The following is a 12,037-nucleotide window of genomic DNA, read 5'->3' on the forward strand; positions in this document are numbered from 1 at the left end:
GGAGCATCCCCGGCCCCCCACCCGTTGGTTATGGACCCACGACTCCCCACATCCTTCCTGGGGTGGTGGCTCGCACACCCTGCACCGGAGCTTGGCCTGACCACGGGGTGGTCGGTGGGACCTCAGCAGCAGGGCAGGGGTCCCATGTGCAGCACTGCAGCGGGCATCCAGCCTGGTGGTGTCCAAAACGGAGCCAGGGCTGGGCTGGGAGGGTCGTGGCGGCAGTGACCCCCTCAAGAGGCATCTCTCGGGAGGGGTGGGGATGCCAACCACCCACCGAGGGCAGACAAGGGTGGTTGTGGTTTGGTGTCACCGGTGATGCTGATGCTGCCTGGGAGGGACAGTCACCGTGCCCAGCCCTGACAAAGGAGGGTGCGGGGGGGGGGGTCACCGGCACAGACAAAAGCGGGGGATGGTAGAGGGGCCATGTCTGTGGCGGGTGCAGGAGCAGCCCCCAGCCTCTCCGCACAATGCGGCTCTGTGTGCAGCCGCGGCACAGCCCCACCATCCCGGCACAAAGGCCGGGCCCAGCAGCCGCCCAGGCCCAACAGGTGCCCCCCAGCAGCCTCCGTCAGGGCGGGCGTCCCTTTGTCCTGCCAGGGTCACAGCTGTCCCTGGCCAGCAGCTGGCAGGCGCTGGGGGGGCTGCAAGCCCCACGAGATGGCCGTGCTGCTTTGTGTGCCGGGAAGAGCCACCATGGCCCCCTGCCTCCCGGCGCTCGCCCAAGGACTGCTGAGCCGGGGGCTGCTGCAGTGGTGGGGTTGGCTGGGAGTCCCAGAGGATGCTGTGCCACCCCAGTGCTGCTGCTATATTTCCACCCTGCCTGGGGAACCTGTTGTCTCGATGAAACCTCCTGCTTGCCGCATCAGCCAGCAACCTGGTGCTGGCTGTGCCACCACACAACACCGGCTCACCAGGGCACGGGCAGGAGCCCTGGTGTTCCCAGGGCAGGCTGTGCTGCTCTGGCACAGCAGCAGGGCTGAGGGACAGAGCCCCTGAGGATGCTCAGAGTGAGCTCAGGGTACCTGTGCAAGACTGGCCACAGCAGGCATCTTGAGGACCAGGGTATGGGACCACTGTGCCAACTGGGGCAGTTGCTGGAAGTGCTGGAGGTGGGAGGCACAGAGGGTATCTGGCTGCGTCCCTGAAAAGGGGTCAGGAAAGGAGCCTGTGCAGCACGGTGGGGGGATCACGGCAGTGGTGGCAATGGTGTGGGCAGCTCATGGCAGCCAAAGCCCCAGGCAACACGTTGAGCTGCCAACCCTCATCTGTGCATCATGTCCAGCCCACGCCAGGCTCACCCTCGCCTGTATACCCACAGCCAGTGCCTCACCCCATCACAGATCTGGCTGGCAGTGGGGACGTGTCTGGCAGTGTGAGGCCATGAGGTGGGCCAGGCAGTGCAGGACCCCGGCATGGGTCAGGTCCCACCCTGGTCCATGCAGCACCAGGCACAGTGGGTGCCCTGTCCCTCCATCCCGCCCGTGTCAGGGGGCCTTGCCCGTGCCTCAAAGTGGGAAGTGCTGCAGCACCAGGATCCAGAGCAAGCTGCCTCCCCACACCCTGCCGTGCTCCAGATCTGTCTGTCACAGCAACCCGCTTTCATCTTGGGGTACGATGCACCACCTCCCTCCTGCACCCCCATTCCTATGCTGTATCAGCACTGTCCTGCCTGGTCCACCTCTGCCCTGAGGTCCCAGGGAGGTTCATGGGAGCAGTTGGCACCACCATTTCTCCCGTGGTCCCTCACCACACCAGGGTCAGTGACATCTTGCCACATCCTATGATTGTATGATCCTGGCTGCTGCTGGCACAGTCTCGCAGGTCTGCAGCTGGGGCTGCCTCCTTGTCCCCCCCATCCCTGGCAGTGCTGCCGTGGGTCTGGATGGCAGCAGCTTTCCCAGGTCCTAGGCAGAGCTGGGGGGCAGGTACAGGCAGGGGTGCCAGTGCCCAGTGTGTTATGCATGAAGTTTTTGCCATCCCACCTCGGTCCCTATGGGACCTGTTTTCCTCTGCCAACCCTTGTCAGCTAGCACAGCTGTGCGTGCAGCGGCATTCCTGATGGGGTGGGGGCCGCCTTTCCCAGGAGCATTCCCTGTGACAAGGGGGCTGCCTGCAGGACCCTGTGCCAGAGTCAGAGCAGCAAGACAAGGCACAGGCTGGTAACAGGCTTGCCCGTAGCAAGGCTGGCACTGCTGCATGCAGCCCCACAGCAGGAGCCATCCCAGGAAGGGCTCCCAGTACACAGCCCCAGTGTGGCTGCATCCCTGTGGTGGGCACAGCCACTTGGCTTCCCTGGGCAGCTGCTCCTGCCCATGGTGCTGGGAATGCTCAGCTGCCAGGCAAAGCCCTGCTCAGCCTTGATGGCCACCATGGCTCCCAGGCAGTTCTGGAGAAGCTATTTGCTGCCCAGTTGATGTTCCGCTGGTGGCTGGGAATCCCTGGCATGAACTCATGAGAGTCAGAGCAGTTCCCTGGCCACAGCAGCTGTGTGGCCAGCCCCTTGCCACAAAGGGACCATGCCCCATGGCTTGGCACTGACCCCAACGTCGCAGCAAGGACAGCGTGTGCCATGCTTGTGTGGGGACGTGGGGACTGCTCACACCAGGGCTGTGGCTGGCCGGGCAGTGCCATGGTGCCCACATGCAGCCCTGGCCTTCATCTGGAGGAGGGAAGAGCTGCACTGCCTGGCCCCCATGGGCACAGCCCTGCAGGCAGCACTGGGCTGTCCCAGGGATCCCTGCATAGGGATCTAGGGGCAGTGGGAGGTGCTCCTGGGGTGCCCGTGCAGCCACCACGTACTGTCCCTGCTCAGACGGGTCGATTGTGTTTGACCTTCATCTACCACATGAATTATAGATTGTATCTGGGGTTGTCCCTCTGTGCCAGGGGGGCTTCAGCAGAGCTGGCACTGTGCAGGGCTGTGGCACAGAGGCACTGGCACCCTCCATGCTGGCACTGGCCACCCTACAGTGCCACCAGGACGAGGCAGGCAGCCTGCCCCAAGCATGCATTGTACCCCAGGAAGAAGCTCCCGCAGTGTCTCCTCTGCACATGTGGCACCCATAGCAGGGATGTGGCCCCCTCTTGCACCCTGCACTGGGGTGGGGGCCCAGAAGCCTGGATGTGGGTGCTGGGACCATGGGCTGAGCAGTGCTGGCCGGGTGCAGGTTCACGTAGCCAGAGCAGGGGGGCTCCGAGCACCCAGCTCCCCCCCTCTCCATGGATTTCCTGGGATAATCCAGTGTTGACATGGCCCAGGCTGGGGATGGGCATGGCGGACACACAGCAGTGGGGCTGCCTGGAGCCCTGCCTGCCTGCACCAGGTCTCTGTGCTGAGAAGCAGGACCTGAGTTCCCCCACACTAGCCTGGGATGTCCAGGGAGGGGTGGGCAATGGGGATGAGAACCCCCGGGCTCCAGGGGGCTGCATGGGACAGGAGCACCCAGCAGCCACCCCAAGGCTGATGTTTGTCCTCACAGCACCATGCTTGCCAACGCAGCCACCATGCGGATCCTCATCAAGGGAGGGAAGGTGGTGAACGACGACTGCACACTGGAGGCGGATGTCTACATCGAGAATGGCATCATCCAGCAAGTGGGCCGCGAGCTTATGATCCCCGGTGGAGCCAAGGTCATTGATGCCACCGGCAAGCTTGTCATCCCCGGCGGCATCGACACCAGCACCCACTTCCACCAGACCTTCATGAATGCCACCTGCGTGGATGACTTCTACCATGGCACCAAGGTACTACCTGGCTGCAGCCCCCATCTGCAACCTCCCTGTATGTGCTGCCTGCACCCTAATTCCATGCTCACAGAGGGCTCCATGGCTCCTAGAGTGCCGCAGGGTGTTGGTGTGGAGCATCCAGTTTGCCCAGAGAGGCAGTGGATGTGCCATCTCTGGAGACATTCAAGGCCAGGCTGCATGGGGCTTTGAGCAACCTGATCTAGTTGAAGATGTCCCTGCTCATTGCAAGGGGGTTGGACTAGATGAGCTTTGAAGGTCCTTTCCAGCCCACACTATTCCATGATTCTATGATTCTATCCATGGTCAAGGGGGATGCTGATCAGGCAAGAGCATTCAGCAGCCAGGCCCCACCAGTAGGAACTGCATGGTTTGAGCAGGCTCTGCCCTGGCACTGTGGGCAGCATCAGCTCCCTGGCAGCCTGGCAGTGTCCCCATGTCCCCATCCATCAGGTCCCCTTGCTGTGAGCATCCTCCTCCTTTGCTGGGGCACCTGGTCCCCACATGGAGCCCTTCTGCTCTCCGCACACCACCAGCTGTGTACCCCGTGAGCCAGTGCTGCTGGCACAGGGCAGAGTGGAAGATGCACTGATAGCAGCAAGGGTGCCATGGAGCTGCTCTGCAGTGCCAGCCCAGCCTGGGACCCTGTGGTGCCATGCTCTGGGTGCCGCTGCCGGGGTGTGTCAAGGGGCCTGAGCAGTGCCAGGGCCAGCTGTCTCCAGCACCCCACACAGAGCAGCCATTGTGCTGGGCCAGCACTGGCTGTGCTTGGCCCTGCAGCAGAGGGGTTGAGGGAACAGTCGCATGCTGTAGCACAGTGAGGGGCATGGAAATGTGTCAGAGGGAGGGCAGGGGGCTGGAGCAGTGACCACAGGCAGCCAGTGCTATGCTGCTTCCCATCTCCATCCCAGCAGGCTGCCTTACAGCACCGCACCACCACCACTGGCTGCCCCAGCCCGTGAGGGCAATTGGTAAAGGAGCTTTGGGGATTAGCCAGGCTGGGTGAGCCAAGGACACCAGCGGGTGTGACCATGCTTGTCCTGCCACCCATGTCTGCCATGCCAGGGGGCTCTCCCTGCAGCCCAAATCCAGTGACTGGTGCTGTGGGAGGCAGTCGACGCCATGGTGGGTTGTAGGATTTTGGGTCTCCAGATGTGCCGTGCACCCAGATGTGCTGATGCAACTGGGCAGCCACAGGCAGGGTCAGGGCACTGCAGGGGGGGTTGCACACCACCGTGGTGCAGGGGGATCCCTGCTGGCAACAGAGCCTGGCCCAGGGGATTACCCTGCTCATAGCCAGGCAAGATTAGCACTGCCCGGTGGTGTGGGCAGCAGGGGCTGAATCCTGCCCCTTCAAGCGCTGCTGTAACTCACAGGCAGCCCTGGTAGGAGGGACGACAATGATCATAGGCCACGTCCTGCCCGACAAGGAGACCTCACTGCTGGATGCCTATGAGAAGTGCCGCAGCCTGGCTGACCCCAAGGTCTGCTGCGACTACGCCCTGCACATGGGCATCACTTGGTGGGCACCCAAGGTGAGTCCATTCGCGCCAGCACAGCGTGGCTCCAGCCCCCAGCACAGCGAGTACCCTGGGAGCAGCTGCTGTGTCCAGGGCTAATTCCAGCCCCACTGATCCCATTAGCGGCTCGGTGGGGTGGTCTGAGCCCCCAGGCTGCCTTTTGAGCTGCCTTGATCCAGGCTCACTGGGGCAGGAGGTCCCCATGGGGCTGAGCCCAGATCTGCCATGTCTCCCCCTGCTGTGCTGCCTCTCCTGTCCCGGTGCAGGTGAAGTCAGAGATGGAGACACTGGTGCGGGAGAAGGGGGTGAACTCCTTCCAGATGTTCATGACCTACAAGGACCTGTACATGCTGCGGGACAGCGAGCTCTACCAGGTCTTCCGGGCCTGCCGCGACTTCGGCGCCATTGCCCGCGTCCACGCTGAGAATGGCGAGCTGGTGGCTGAGGTGAGCACTGGGGACGAGGGGTGCTCAGCAATGATGGGCACCAGCCGTGTGCTTGGAGCAGGCAGAGCCTCCAGTGTTACCTCCATCCTGACATTCCCCTCTGTTCCCCAGGGAGCAAAGGAGGCATTGGACCTGGGCATCACGGGGCCAGAGGGCATTGAGATCAGCCGGCCCGAAGAGGTAGGTGACTGCTGGTGTCCCTGAGTCACCACACGCGTGTGGTTGGGGTGGTCTGGAGCACCTTCATGGCTGTCATCATCCATGCACCCATCTACGCCATCCATGTGCCTGTCTGTGCCATTATGCACCCCTATGCACACCAGTCTTTTCACCACCCATCAGTGTCAACAAGCCCAACACTGCAACATGCCCCAGCTGAGGCGTTTTGCCGTGCCATGTGTCTCACTGCCTGCTCTCTCCATAGCTGGAAGCCGAGGCCACACACCGCGTCATCACCATTGCCAACAGGGTGAGTAGTCCCATGCTGGAGGTCACACTGAGGTCCCCTCCACGAGCATGCTGGGTGCGTGGCACACGGCAGTGCTGGATCACAATGGGCATCCCACCTCCTTGTGCGGTTGGGGGTGGATGCCCCGGTTCCATAGGAAGACCCCACCGGGTGCATGGGAAGCTCCCATGGAACCTGGGCACCACAGGAACAGTGACACTGACCCCCTCTCCGCAGACCCACTGCCCTGTTTACCTTGTGAACGTCTCCAGTATGTCTGCAGGGGATGTCATTGCTGCTGCCAAGATGCAAGGTAGATGGGCACCCCCAGGGTGAGATGTGATGCCCCCCCAGGCTGGCAGTGGGGTGGGATATGGGCATATAGGTAGTGTGTACATGCAAGTGTGAACACTTGTGGGGTTACAGACATGGAGCACACGTAGGGATGTGGGCATACAAGGACACGTGGGCATACGAGGACACATAGGCAAGGGGAACATGCATGGACACAGACATGCCCACAGACATGGGATACACGTGGGGTGAATGTGGGCACCAGGAAGGTCACAGGCATGAAGGGATGTGGACATGGGCACATGTAACATGCAAAAGCATGGATAAGCATGGCACAGGAGGTATGGGTCTGTGGACATGCATGGGCACTTACACGGACAGGGACACAGGTGGGAACATACAGGCCCAGGAGCACGTGGGTGCACGTGGGGAAATGACCTTGGACACGTGTGCACGTGTGGGCCCACAGGAGCTCAGCTTGCAGACAGGAGACACAGACCTGAGCACACGTGTACACACACACATGTGGATGTACGCGCCTGTGCCCCACACATGATCCTCCGCCCCGACAGGGAAGGTGGTGTACGCGGAGACAACCACAGCACACGCCACGCTCACTGGGCTGCACTACTACCACCAGGACTGGTTCCATGCTGCTGCCTACGTCACTGTGCCGCCGCTGCGCTTGGACACCAACACCTCAGCCTACCTCATGAGCCTGCTCGCCAAGTGAGGCACCCTGGGTACACCCTCCCCGCGGGCCGTGCTCCAGGGCACCCGTTGCTGTGCTTGCTGGTGCTCTCCGGGCATCCCTGATGTCTGCTCCCAGGTGCTGTGCCACCCAGCTGCCCCATCACCCCAGCACCACGTGTTCTGGCACCCTGCTCTCCTGGTGCTGCACTCTCCAGACACTTCAGCCACTCTTCTCCTTGGGCTAACCCCCAGGCACTCCACATGTCCAGCACCTCACTTCTTGGGCACCAGGCTCTCTGGGTGCTTCACTTCCCAGACACTCTCTGAGCACCTGGGATGTTGGATGTCCCATTGCATGGGTACCCCAATTCCTGGGCACCTTACTCCCTGGGTGCTGAGTTTGGCACCCAGGGAGTAGGTGCTAAGGTCTCCAGGCACCCCAGTGCATGGGTGCCACAATCCCTGGGCACCCCACTTTCTGGGTGCACCACTCCCTGTGTGCTGACCTCCCCAGGCACCCCACTGCATGGGTGCCCCACTCCCCAGGCACCCCACTACATGAGTGCTGAGCTCCATTGGCACCCCATAGTGTGGGTGCCCCCCTACTCAGGCACCTGGCTCCCCAGGCATTGAGATTCCTGAACACCCCATGATGTTGGTGCCCTGCTCCCTGTGCATCGAGCTCCTCAGGCATCCCACTATGTGGGTGCTCCATTCCCTGGGTGCTGAGCTCCCTCGGCACTCCACCACGAGCTGACTATGGCCGAGCCGCCCTGGTCGTGCCATCAGCAGCACCGCCCTGTCCTCCTGCAGTGACACTCTGAACATCGTGGCCTCTGACCACCGGCCCTTCAGCACCAAGCAGAAGGCCATGGGCAAGGAGGACTTCACCAAGATCCCCCATGGCGTCAGCGGCGTGCAGGACCGCATGAACATCATCTGGGAGCGAGGCGTGGTATGGGGGTCCCACTCTCCTCTGTGCCCACAGGCACCCCTGGGATGGGGCTGCTCCCTGGCTCTTGGGAGGCTCAGTCTTGAGGCTAACTTGGGCCGAGCTGGCCCCTGCTTTGGGGTGGAAGGTCCTTTTCCTGGGTCCCCAAGATGACCCGTGGGGTGTTTGACTTCCGGCATGGGGCCAGCAAAGTGCTCACCAGTGTAATCCAGTGTGTCCCTGCAAGGGGCATGGCCCCAGCAGCACCTATGAGGTGTTTGGGGTGGGCAGCACTGTAGGGCTGGGGCAGGATGCAGCCCTGCACATCCTCACCCTACTCTGGCACCAGGTTGGGGGCAAGATGGATGAGAACCGCTTCGTGGCCGTGACCAGCTCCAACGCTGCCAAGATCTACAACCTGTATCCCCGCAAAGGCCGGATCATTCCGGGGGCTGACGCTGATGTTGTCGTCTGGGACCCTGAGGCCACTAAGTAGGTGCAGCCAGCAGGGGGGCTGGGAAGTGGTCGTTTGCCACCAAGCACCCCCTCACCACCCCGTCCCCCCCCCAGAACCATCTCGGCCAGCACCCAGGTGCAGGGGGGGGACATCAACCTGTATGAGAATATGCGATGCCATGGGGTGCCCCTGGTCACCATCAGCCGTGGGCGCGTGGTCTATGAGAATGGCGTCTTCATGTGTGCTGAGGGCACCGGCAAGTTCTGCCCACTCCGCTCCTTCCCGGACTCTGTTTACAAGAAGCTGGTGCAACGGGAGAAGGTATGGGGGGCACAGTGAGGGCTGTGTGGGGCTGTGCTGCAGCATGGGGCAGGGCTGCTGGTGCTGGGAGGATGGGTCTGTGCTGCGCCACCCCAGTGCCACATTGTGCTGTGGTTGGTACCACGTTGCAGCATGCCTCATGCAGGGGATGGGAGAGGACAGCAGCAGCGGTGGGTCCTGAGGGTGGTGTACAACGGAGGACCCCCTAGCTCCTGCACTCCCCTGGGTCCTTGCCTGTGTGCTGGCTGCATAGAGGGTTTGGGGATGATCAGCCTGCACGCTGTGGTGACCAGTGGTCATACCAACACATGTGCCAGGCATCAGGGCCCTCTGCCTGTGCCAGGCTCTCTTCTGTTGGCTGGATCCCCCCTTTGCAGCCTCACAGTGGCCCCACATGCAGCGGGGCAGTTACATACATAGCTGGGACAGGAGGGCCTCCAGGACATGCACCCTCTGGCTGCAGGGCAGGTCTTAGCCACACTCAAGAGGCTGCAGAAGCCACTCTCCTCCTCTCCATCACATGGGGGGCTTGGCCACTGCTGCCAGCCCCATCTACCTCATTGGTCCCAGGGCTGCTCAGGGGTGACACCCAGGACCTCCGGCAGACCCCGGTGCTAGGGACCCCTCTGTGCCCCCCTCTGCACCCAGCTGTAGGGCATGCACTGGGGCCTTGATGTGGTGCCAGTGCTGTGACAGAAGGGGACAACTGAGGTGTGCCAGAACTGCCACGGGGAGGCAATGGCCAGCACTGAGGGACATGTCCTCAGACTTCATCCATGGGGTGCCTGGCTGGAGCCATGTCTGGCCAGGGGCAGCACTGGGGGACATCAGCACCTCGCTGCAGGGGGGGTTGGCTTGGCCATCACAATGGTGACAGGGGTGAGGCGCTGTGCCACCAGGACCACCTGCCTCCCCCAGCTCCTGCCCTGGCACCTTCTGCACCGGTAGCCCCACATCCTGGTCACATCCCGTTCAGTGCCTCCCCACACCACAGCTGTCTCCCCACACCATAGCATGCCCTGGACCCCTTTCTCCTCCCCACACCCGGCTGATCCGCACCCCGCCATAAGGCACGGGCACTCCTAACCCTGCTCATGCCACAGGGCACACCATGCTCTCCCCCCACCCAGCACAGTGTGATGCCCACCAGGCTGACCCTTTCTCTCTGCTCTTTCTTTCCCTTCTGGCAGAGTTTAAAGCTGCGGGGTGTGGATCGCACCCCGTACCTGGGGGACGTGGCCGTGGTTGTGCATGCTGGGAAAAAAGAGACGGGGACGCCCCTGGCCGATACCCCCACACGGCCCGCCACGCGACATGGGGGCATGAGGGACCTCCACGAGTCCAGCTTCAGCCTCTCCGGTAAGAGGGTCCGGGCAGCCCCGGCTCCATGTCCAGCCCCTCCCCAGGTCCCGCCGGCTGCCCTGCATCTGGTGGCTTTCCAGCACCGGCTGGGTGTCCCCACCTCCCCCTAGGTTGTCCTTCCCCTTTCCTGGGCCAAGAGCCGTGCCATGCCGGTGCTCCCATGGCAGAGTAGGGAGCTGACCCCATCCCTGGACCCGTTCCTCCATGCACCGTCCATCTCGTGGCTGCACCAGTGAGGCACTGGCTAGGCACGGGGTGCCAGGCAGCAGGGTTGAGCTGCTGTCCAAACACACATGACGGGTATCCCATGCTATGTGTCAGGCCGGACCAAGCCTCATGGTGTGTGAGGGCAGGAGCAGGGCTGGCTGCACCCTGCTCCCTGGACTGCAGTGTTCGGTGCTGCCAGGCTCCTGTGCTGGCTGTGCTGGGGCTGGCAGCCTCCGACCATGCTTCCTGCCAGCATCCCACTCAGTGCTCTTGGCACAGGGCAGGATGTCAGGGCCTTGTGGGTCGCCAGCATTGGTCCTGGTGCTGCACAAGGCACCAGTGCTGCAGCACGTGGCACAGCTTAGGCAGGAGCAGGGCTGCAGGGGAGCCGGGGGATGCAGAGCACCCGCTGTCCCCGTGGTGCTGGCATCCCTGACGCCTGTCCGTCCATCTGTCTGGCAGGTTCTCAGATCGATGACCACGTTCCAAAGCGAGCTTCGGCCCGGATTCTCGCTCCCCCCGGAGGCCGGTCTAGCGGCATTTGGTAGAGCTGAGGACCTGTCCCCCAACTGAGGACCAGGTGCTGGCCACAGACCCCCCGGCTCCAGCGGGGCTTCCTTCACCCCGGGGGGCCGTGCCTGGCCCTCGTCCTGCCCGCAGGGCCGGGCCATGCTGGCAGCCGTGTGAGGTGGGCTGGAGGCCGGGAGGCTGCAGCCTGGCCAGCGGGAGGGGACGGGGGCAGCAGGTGAGCCCCCCCCGGCCCTTTTCTGTTTGCACGTTGGGTTTGGATCAGTGAATTTTTGACTTGTTTGTGCATCACGTGGAAATACTCTGAAGTGGTTTGTGTCACTAGCATTAGGGGAGAAGCAGGGACACCCCCACCCCCCTCCAACCCCTGGGCTGACCCCCTCCATCCCCACACCCCCTCCATCCCCACGCGTGAGCCTGCACGAGTGTGATGCTGCAGCCCACGGGCACACAAATGCACACACCTGTGCGTCCCTCCATGCAGAGGTGTTAGCACACTCCTCACAGCCATGTGTTTGTGTGCACACGTGTGTCACCCGTGTATGGACTGAGATGCTCACGGCACACATGCACACATGTGTGTGCATTCCTCCATGTGAAGCACCAGCAGGCTCCCCACCACGTGTGTGTGTGCACACATGTGTCATGCTATGCACGGTCTCAGACATACACATCGCTCTGTGTGTATTCTCAGTGCCCTGTTCCTTGCACACACACATGCACACGTGATCTCCTAGGCAGGTGTCCACGTGCACACATACACATGCACATCCCCATCCCTCCGTGCCTGGAGCCATGTGGGATGTGAAATGTGCCCCATGCCCTGTTCCCCTCCTCGGTGGGTCCCTGTCGGGGGGTGGGGGGCAGGCAGTATGGGGGTCCTGTTCCCCCTCCTAGGTAGTCAGTATTGGCCGTTTTAGGAACCTGCGGTACGTCTCTGTTTGCTCATTAAAGACCGTTCACAGCACCTGGGCTCCGTGCCTGCCTGGGGGGTCCTGGTGGGGATATGGCATGTGGTAAACCCCTATCTCCTTGCTTCCCAGTGTGCCTGCACCCCAACATTGCTGGGGTCCGGGACCATCT

General features: G+C 62.5%; 1 protein-coding gene across 1 annotated transcript; it reads left to right on the forward strand.

Annotated features, from left to right (window-relative positions):
- Window positions 1-3,486: 3,486 nt before the first annotated feature.
- Window positions 3,487-10,974, forward strand: DPYSL5 (dihydropyrimidinase like 5; the record flags this gene model as incomplete). Its single annotated transcript, XM_080616693.1, has 12 exons — window positions 3,487-3,747; window positions 5,124-5,282; window positions 5,534-5,713; window positions 5,825-5,893; window positions 6,138-6,182; window positions 6,399-6,474; window positions 7,028-7,184; window positions 7,962-8,103; window positions 8,429-8,571; window positions 8,650-8,857; window positions 10,048-10,216; window positions 10,889-10,974. 12 exons carry the CDS (start codon window positions 3,487-3,489, stop codon window positions 10,972-10,974), a joined length of 1,695 nt encoding a protein of 564 aa, XP_080472819.1.
- Window positions 10,975-12,037: the final 1,063 nt, after the last annotated feature.

This window comes from Psittacula echo, assembly GCF_963264785.1.
Source record: "Psittacula echo genome assembly, chromosome: 4".
Classification (NCBI taxonomy): domain Eukaryota; kingdom Metazoa; phylum Chordata; class Aves; order Psittaciformes; family Psittacidae; genus Psittacula; species Psittacula echo.